The sequence below is a fragment of the Chenopodium album genome, chromosome 5 (assembly GCF_948465745.1).
Source record: "Chenopodium album chromosome 5, dcCheAlbu1.1, whole genome shotgun sequence".
In the NCBI taxonomy this organism is placed as follows: Eukaryota; Viridiplantae; Streptophyta; class Magnoliopsida; order Caryophyllales; family Amaranthaceae; genus Chenopodium; species Chenopodium album.
Genome location: NC_137838.1, coordinates 66,568,733 through 66,578,050, shown reverse-complemented (window position 1 = coordinate 66,578,050; position 9,318 = coordinate 66,568,733). Strand labels below are relative to the sequence as shown.

Sequence of the window (9,318 nt, the reverse complement as noted above, 5' to 3'; positions counted from 1 at the left end):
TTCATAATTAAAAAGTATAAAAGTTATATATTATGATAGTCCTTATTGAGACGAATTCAAAATGATCCAACATAAATATGTTTTTCCTTACATATTATTCACAAAATACGGTCAAAGGAAGGGTGGTGAATAGTGTAAAAGTCAAAGCGGGTCAAGTAAAAAAAACGGAGGAAGTATATAAAATAGATACATCACCCACCTCGTATCCTTCATGAGCTACTTCTAATCTATCTAATTAGTCTCCATTGTGGGTGTGTTTCAATTTTTTTTTTAGAAAAAAAAAAAAAACAACAACAAAAAACAACAACAAAAATAAGGAAATAAAAAAGCATATGCCAATGGCATACTAAGACCCTGCTCATTTCACTTTATTTTTGTTGAACTGAAATTATTTTTACTAAACTAGCATTATTTTTGCCGGAGTGAAGTTATTTTACTGAATTGAAACTATTTTAACTATTTTTTTTATTTATATTATTTTTTTTTAAATTTATTGATTTTTACAGAATTGAAATATTTTTCACTTAAATAAATTCTTACTAGATTAATCCCATGCGTTGCACGATTTAAATAGATGTTATTTGTTTAAAATTGTTGTCAATATTCTTTATTCGAAAAAGTGTAATCATAATCTTATTTATTAATTTTGAAAGAAATATTATAATTGTTTAGTTTTAGAACTTAGGAAAAAAAATAGAGAAAAAAATGATGATGTCAAAAATAGTTTTGGCGGGAAAAAATTTCATAAAAAATTGACAAGTGTCCTTAATGATGTCAGCATGTTTTTGTTTTAGTAATAATTAATAGATTAATAGATTTGTGGGCAGTCACATGGTATATGTGGGTTACTTTGTTAGTAGGAATGGCAACGGATCGGATTCGGATTAGATGTGGCTAAATCCGAATCCGATCCGTTTAGTAAACGGACTCTGGACTCGGATCCGAATCCGAGTCTGAATCCGAAAAATCCGAGTCCGAATTCGATTCGACTCGTAATTTTTGAATCCGAATCCGGTCCGTTTATTCGGACCTCCGAAATGGTCCAAATATTTTTTTAATTTTTATTTTTTGTAATGTCATATACTTATAATTGCTTGTATTGTCATACCAATTAAAGTATAAACATAACATATTTAAATTATAAACTAAGTTACATAACAAAATTTTGCTACAAAACAAGCAAATAATTGTCCCAAGTACAGTTATAGAGCATATGCTTATACTCTCGGATTCGGACTCGGATCGGACTCTGTCGGACTTTGCGTAGGGTCCAAGTCCGATCCACCTCCTATTCGGATTCAGATCTATTTTATCGGATCGGACTAATTTTTAACGGATTCGAATCGGATTTTTTCCTTCGGATAGGATCGGATTCGAATCGAACTCGGATTAAATTGCCATCCCTATTTGTTAGTGTTATAGGGGTTACCGGGCTTACTTTGTTAGTTTTATAGGGGTTTTCCGGACAGTGTTATAGGGGTTAATTAGTCAGCATTACAAGGCTTATCTTGTCAGTTTTATAAGTTATTTTATAATCTTATAAACTGGTCACAAGGTGTGACCAGCCACACACAAAACTCACTATAATTATTTTTACCGATTTAAAATTATATAAAGGAATATTATTTCTTTAAGGTGAAGTGATCCTTGCCTAATTGTATCTTTGGTATTTTATTTTATTTACTTTATTTTTGTTGGTAACATGATAAATTGATTCAATAAAATTGACGATCTACTAGCAAATTCCCAACCCATCAAGAAAACCAAAAAACATTAAGAAAGGCCCAATAGACTCCAGCACAAACAAAAACACGGGCCGTGTTAGGGCCTGAACAGCAAGTAACAAAAATAGGGTTTTTAAAGTCCCACATCCTCACATATAAAATCAAATCCAAAGGCGCATCAGTCTAAAACCCTAGCCTCCTCCTCATTTCTTCATCACCGTAACTTCGAGTGAGAGAGAGAGAAAAGATGCCGGCTGGACATGGTGCACGGGCAAGAACAAGGGATCTGTTCGCACGGCCGTTCAGGCGAAAGGGTGTGATCCCAATCTCAACTTACCTTCGTACTTTCCACATCGGTGAGTATGTTGATATCAAGGTTAATGGTGCCATTCACAAGGGTATGCCCCATAAGTTCTACCATGGTCGCACTGGCCGTGTCTGGAATATCACCAAGCGTGCTATTGGTGTTGAGGTCAACAAGCAGGTATAAATTCATTTTTTTTTTCATTTTCTTTGTGATTATTTCTGGGTTTTATGTGTTTGTTAATTCTTTGATTTGGATTTTATTGATGTTTTTTTTGGTTCTATTTGAGTATTCAGTGGCTGGATTTTGTTATAAAAATGATAAATTTTCTGGGTTTAATCAGTAATTTGGTTTGTTCTTAGTTTGATATGAGATATGAGAAATATTTGGGTGATTTTGACATGTTTATGGATGAATGTAAGTTTGAATTTATGAGAAATTGTTGATTTGAATTTTGATTTTTTAAGTGATTATGATGGTTTTGTATGCACATTTTAGATCTGTGGTATATGAAATGTTACGAATTTTATGATATAATGTGATTTTCTTTGGTTATTTTGCGTTTGTCCAAGTTAAATATTATTTGATTGTAATGTGATGATAATTTGTGCCTTTTAGCGGCGGCGGCTGTAACTAGGTTTTTGGTTGGTTCAGTATTAGGGTTTATAGTTTGTTTTCTCAGGTCATATGAATGAAATGGGTTGATTTGTGAAGCATAATGAATTTCATTAAATGATAAATTATGGCTAATTTTGGTAGCATATGTTAATTATCTTGGCTCACTGGAATTCTTTTAGAGTTAACTATAAATGGGATTAGCTATTATCAAATATGATTTCGAGGTTTAATAACGAGTGCAACGATACGATGCTTTCATTGTGTAATTAGGCAGCACACTATTTTGATAAACTGAGTCAAATCAGTGTTGAATGCAGGCTGGTTTTTCTTGTCGAAGTTTAATTAGCTGTTCCAGAAATCAATTCTTTGTGCCATAAACTAGAATAACTTGTTAAGTCGGCGGGGGTGTGCTGATCAGGCATAGCTGAACCCTTGTTATGTTAAAAGTTCGTTGCTTTTGATTTATATTATGCAAATTTACCATCCAGTTTTATCTATGATTACTTACTGTTCTGTCGCGTTAATCTCTAGGTTGGTAACAGAATCATCCCCAAGAGGATTCATGTCCGTATTGAGCACATCCAGAGTTCACGTTGCCAGGAGGATCTTAAGCACAGGATAAAGAAGAACGATGAGCTCAAGGCTGCTGCTAAGGCCAGAGGTGAAGTTATCAGCACAAAGAGGCAACCTGAAGGTCCCAAGCCAGGATTTTTGGTCGAGGGTCAGACCATTGAGACTGTTACTCCTATTCCCTATGATGTTACCAATGATCTTAAGGGTGGTTACTAAGCCGTGTCTCCTAAGTTTTTGCTTATTATTTTGTTTTGGTTGTGTTTCTTTGGACAATTTAGACTGCTGCACAATCAACTTGTCAAATTTTGCTGCGTGAACCTATATTTGTTTTCTGTTTAGAGAGATGAATCAATGGTAACGTCTTTAGATACTGGTTTAGCAATTTTCTTGTGTTAACTTCAGTACTTCGTATGTAGTATGTGTTTATTTGCGTAGTTCTTATTTGCCCATTTATGGTTTGCCAAAGCTGCCTTGACAGGTCAAATGTAGAGTGTGATTTGATCAGTTTGCTTGCATATATTCTGATGGCTGCTTTAATAACGTATAACAAGTGCTGGATGTTGTCCCTGTTAAAGTATTATAGCAGTGCAATGGCAATGTGACTGTATTGTCACATGCTGTAAATTACTGTGCCAATCAATGTAGCTTTTTTATATGGAGATCTTTGATGGGATTGTTGCCACGTTTTTTATTTTCAAATTAGGGCTTTCTAATCTATCATGTATTTCATGTGCCACTGATGATCAGTTCACTTTGGATGTTAAGTGAACATGTAATTCTACTTTGGATGTACTTCCTCCGTTTCTTAATTTTTGCAAAAAAGTGGGTAGCGTGGTTAGTCAAAACTTTTTGAGCGTATTTAATAAAAAATAATGGCATGTAAATGATGTAATTAAGGAAGAGAGAGGGTGAATAATTTATCCAACTAAAAAGCAATTAAGCAACCAAAGTCAAGCACCACCAGCGATGAAGGCACGGTACGCCATCCACATACATCACCCAACCCACCAGTCGACCATCCAGACCCGTGCCACCAAACCCATGAAACCATCAAAACCACCCCTCCACCCCTACGAAACCAACGACACCACCACCCAGATGCACATCCCCAAACCTACGAAACCACTAAAGCCCCTCATCTATCCATGTGAAACCACTGAAACCACCAATACCACCACAACCTCGACTAACAAACCCACCCAACGAAACCACCGACACCACCAAACCCCCCAACGAAACCACCAAACCCACACAAACCGCCGAAGACACACCAAAAAGCAAAAAACCACCAATCTCGACAAACCACCAAATCCACTAAGAACGGTGAACCACCAAACCCGACACCACTGATGACCCACCAAAGCCACTAATAATCAGAGTTGAAGAAAATCCGACGAACTAGTGATTTGATTATGAGAGATGAGGAAGATGAAATGAGAGATGCAGGAGAAAGAAAGATAATGGGTCTGATTATTTGGGTGTGATTTTATAGATAAGTAATTTAGATTAGGATTATAATGGGTTGTAATATGTGTAGCATTATGTGTTAACAATCTTTTAGTAAGGGTATATTGGTCATTTTAACAGCAAAAAGTTTTCAAATAAGGAAAAATATGAGTTTGTTGCAAGAAATGTGAACCACCCCAAAATGGCAAATGTTGCAAGAAATAAGAAACGGAGGGATCATAAAACTAGAGTCTTAACGTTCAAACGAAATTACGAAGTCTTTTTTTATTCAAATCCCCTGTTTAGAGTATAAAATATGTTTATTCAAAAATTATAACATAGGGTTGTTTAATTTTATTTTATTTTTATTTTATTATTTAATTAATTAATTAATTAATTTATTATTTTATTTATTTATTTATTATTATTATTTTTATATATAAAGTACTACTCCCTCCGTTTTAAAATATTTGCTCAATTTCTCCATGCGCGGAGTTTTAGGAGAAATTGGATAAAGTAATAAAATATGGAGATAGTGGGGTACTAAAATTATAAAAAAAAACAAAAGTAGTGGAAGAATAGGAGGAGAGAGAGTATTATGTTGGGTCCACTAAGTGTGAGAAATGAATTAAATATTGTAAAAACTTTCCAAAAAAAGGAAATGGAGCAAGTATTTTAAAACGGCTGGAAAAGGAAAGTGGAGCAAGTATTTAAAAACGGAGGGAGTAATAAAGAAAAAAAAATATAACAAAGACTACCAACCAACTACATTACACAAAAACACCAAAGAGATACTTGAGACAGACTTTATTCGAGTCAAGTTGGACTACTTGAATTCCACACTAAGCCCACGATCACGCTTTATACCTACACGAACCACTTTGCAACCTGGTGTTGAACTAGGTCGATCCAACAGAGAACACACTTTCCTAAACCGAGGATGAAACATAGACTTGTGACGGCGAAGAGGTTGAGTCGAAGACTTGACACTGGAATCAAAATGGCGAACTGACGAAACTGGAATCACAAACTTGTCCCACACACTCCTGTGAAATCATCCCTTCCATGTGTCCATCAACATTAGAAAGGGCAGTCATGCTTTCCGAACTGGAGCACCTAAGGACTGCTGCAAAATGGGAACTGGCTGAGACTTTGTTATGGGCACCGTCTGTCGCCCCACATCATCACAGGATACCTGTAGTGAAGTGAAGGTAGAGGATACCGCTACACTGGACTTCACATTGTGGGAGAGCTTGTCGTAACAGAGGGGATAACCTTCTCCGGATACGATTGCAAACTCGGATCATGCATGGATTGCGAAATGGAAGCAAACAGGAACTCTAAAGTGGACACCGCCTGTTTCTCCAATCCATTTGGAAACTTAACTAAAGTAGAAATAGGGGGAAGTTAAATTTTTGGGACCTCTATCTAGATAGAAGTTTTACTCGGACGAACTCGAATAGACATCAACGACATGGACTTTGAATGATACAGATGAATGACATTACCCTGCTTAACCTGCTGCAAATTTGAGGAAGAAAGTCGAAGGGATGAATTCGAATCATTTTGAGAAACAAACTCATGCATACGAGGGACTTCAGCTTCCTGACGAAAAGCTGGTACAGACGTACAACTCCTGTCATTACCAACTAAATCTGATTGGAAATCACATTCCATATCAACACTCTCTGAAGTTGGTGGTAGGAGATCACAAACCTTATCACCACCGGACGAATTAGGCAATAATACCAGCTCCGAAACAACAACTGAGTTTAACCCACTATACTGAAACTCAACAGTCGGAGCAGCCACATCCGCAATACAACAATCCCTTTTAACCTGACAATCGTCGAGAAATTGAGAAGCCTGGGTAACAGACCAGACCCTCTTACCTTTCTGTTTCTAATCGACCAAAGACACATCTTATAACAAACCCTCAACACAATGTAACTTTGTTAACGTCTTTACTTTCTTAGGATTACCTTTAGAGGCCTTAACCAAATCCTTTCTAGCAAAACAAAGCTTGCCCAATTCTTGAAACACAGAGGCTCTCCTATAAAGAAACTTAATATGACAAGATTCAAACTCTAACACGAAAGAACAAACTTGACAACAGCAAAATAATCATGAAGCTTCAAAGCACAAGCCGCAAAGATTGAGATGCAAAGCAAATGCCAAAGATCAAAACGATGAAAAATCTTCCACAGAACACGGCATAGTAAAAAGAACAATTTACTAGCCAACTCATTCTTAGAAAAAGCAAGTTTAAACTTGCCAACCTTAAACAAGGAGTTCCCTTGCTCCTTGTACTCCGAGGAACGAACAACAACACCATCAGGATTATCCATAGAAGAAAGAAGTTGGAAAATAATTTTATCATTGAAATCATCGAGAAGATGAAAAGAAATAAAGGCTAGAAGGAACTCCATATTAAGCTTCCAAAAAAAAATCTAAGAGCAAAAAAAAGGGCACAAAAACAACAAACAACCTAAGAAGGAGGAAACTCCACCTGGTACAAACCTTCAACGACTACTACTACAAATCAAAAGATAGAAGAACTTGGTGAACAAAACAAAAGAAGAACCTCAACAACTCGTATAAAATGGAAAACTAACCCAAGTTAAAGAAATCGAGAAAAGAGATAAAAACTAATAAAGACAATAGAAGAGAAAAGGAGAAAAACTAACCCATGAACAGAAAAGAAAAACAAGAACATATAACAAGGGAATAAAAAAAGCAAGATCTAAAAACTAAACAATAACATAAAAACAACACAACCCAACTAAAGGAGAAAAACCAAGAACTGAAAAAGTAAAACTAAACGAGTAGTTAACGGAGAAAAGGAGAAAATACATCTAGAAGGGTCGTTTAAGTTATAGCTATAAAATTTAAATGGTAACATTTTTTCATTCTTCTAATCAATGGTAAAATTTTGTTAATTAATATGCTTATTTACCTAATCTAATATCTCCTTTCATATGCGTGTCAAAAACTCAAAATGGTGTGTTGCAAGTAAATAAATATAGAATAAGTATTACATAATAATAGAGTATATAAACCGATCTTGGGCTTTAACTATCAGCTTAAGGCATATTTGGTAGTAACTTTTAGTTGTTTGACCAAGTTAAACCATTACTTAACAAAAAATTATGAATGTTTGGTAATGTAGGGCCTCTCTTCAGCTTAATTTCAGTTCATTTCAGTTCCTAATTTCCTTCTCTCATAAAATATTCAGTTCAGTTCAGTTCAGCTCAGCTCAGCTCAGCTCAGTAAATCAGAATAGGCCCGTTGTAATACCCTGAAAATTCTCTTCTTTAAAAATACATTTTCTACTCTAAATAAAACTCTTTTTAGGAAATATCCAAAGTATTACCTCCACCGTGATAACGACTAAAGCTATTTTAATTTTCAAAGTCACACATCGAAAGTCTAAAATAAAGCCAACTTTTATAACAAAACTTGAGTTCACAACCTCAATACAAAAGTAAGATTTAATAAATCACAAGTTGGAACCAATCCAAACATGACCCTTTTTTTAAAAAAATCCAGCTTAAAATAAACATAACAATGTTAGTCCATAATCAATAATCCAATAATTCAAATGATTCAAAACATAAAACAAGGAAAGCATAACAAGTAGCTGTCGGCACTCATTCCCATCATGCTCTTCATGCTTTAAGTACCTGTCACTTCCCTTTTATTTCAATCCACTACTCACCATATAAATGGGTCATAGTAAGGCCAACCAAAGAAAAGTCAAACGCAAACACAAAAGTACTAATCAGTAAAAGCTGAGTACGTATGTACCACACTAACATGAATATCCTATCATCAATTAAAATAAATAAACATGTTCGTTTGCCATACAATTACAAGTCAACTTACCTTTGACTCATAAATAATAATATTAATTATTATTGATAACTTTGGATTACGCGTCGAACGAGTTTCCTTGCCTTAACTATTCCTTAAATAATAAGGGACCCCTCACTTGGGAGCTAACCAAGCGAGTATCAACTAGTGTCACATTGTGACGGAATTCTAGCGTATAATAATAAATAAAAGAAAGTACAACGTCTTGTACTCTTGTAGAAGCTATGGATAAATATAAAACCCCATAACTCCCTCCATATGTTCATACTCAAGTTATAAACGTTCCAAGAGTTTTGGTGTGTATCCTCTTACACTTTATGTGATTTTCCAATTTAACATGTGATGACTCCAACCAATCAATCAAGAATAAAAATAACAACATTCAATGAATACTTCCAATTCATTATTGAATTAATTAGTGAGCACATATTACTTATTTTAATCAAGGTTCCTTGCCTAGTTTTGTGCACAAAATTGCACAATTACTACCTTGGTGCATAAAATGCACTAATAAACTTCTTAGACTCAATCTCAACTTACTTGAGCGAATAAATATATAAACCAACTTCTTGACTGAACACCAATAATAAATGGGTGACAAATAAATTCATAAATCATGCTCAATAATTCTAATTATAGCTCTTTTAAAAATACATAACTCTTGCTTATAAATATCATGCTTCCTTGATACTTGAAAATAAAACATACTTCCATAATTCACATATATTCAACTTGCATCAAACTTTAAATATCATATTCACATGCTTGCATAGTAATTCA

The 9,318-nt window shown here is 34.7% G+C and overlaps 1 protein-coding gene across 1 annotated transcript; it reads left to right on the top strand.

The window, feature by feature from the left end:
• Positions 1 to 1,898: 1,898 nt before the first annotated feature.
• LOC145632183 (large ribosomal subunit protein eL21z/eL21y) lies at positions 1,899 to 3,601 on the top strand. Its single transcript, XM_081684494.1, has 2 exons — positions 1,899 to 2,208; positions 3,178 to 3,601. Exons 1-2 carry the CDS (start codon positions 1,972 to 1,974, stop codon positions 3,433 to 3,435), a joined length of 495 nt encoding a protein of 164 aa, XP_081540620.1. The 5' UTR covers positions 1,899 to 1,971; the 3' UTR covers positions 3,436 to 3,601.
• Positions 3,602 to 9,318: the final 5,717 nt, after the last annotated feature.

What these genes read in the sequence shown, in the direction of transcription:
- LOC145632183 (XM_081684494.1), top strand. Translation starts at nt 1,972, where the DNA reads ATGCCGGCTGGACATGGTGCACGGGCAAGAACAAGGGATCTGTTCGCA. An exon ending in GTGTTGAGGTCAACAAGCAG is followed by an intron (nt 2,209 to 3,177) that starts GTATAAATTCAT and finishes GTTAATCTCTAG; the next exon opens with GTTGGTAACAGAATCATCCC.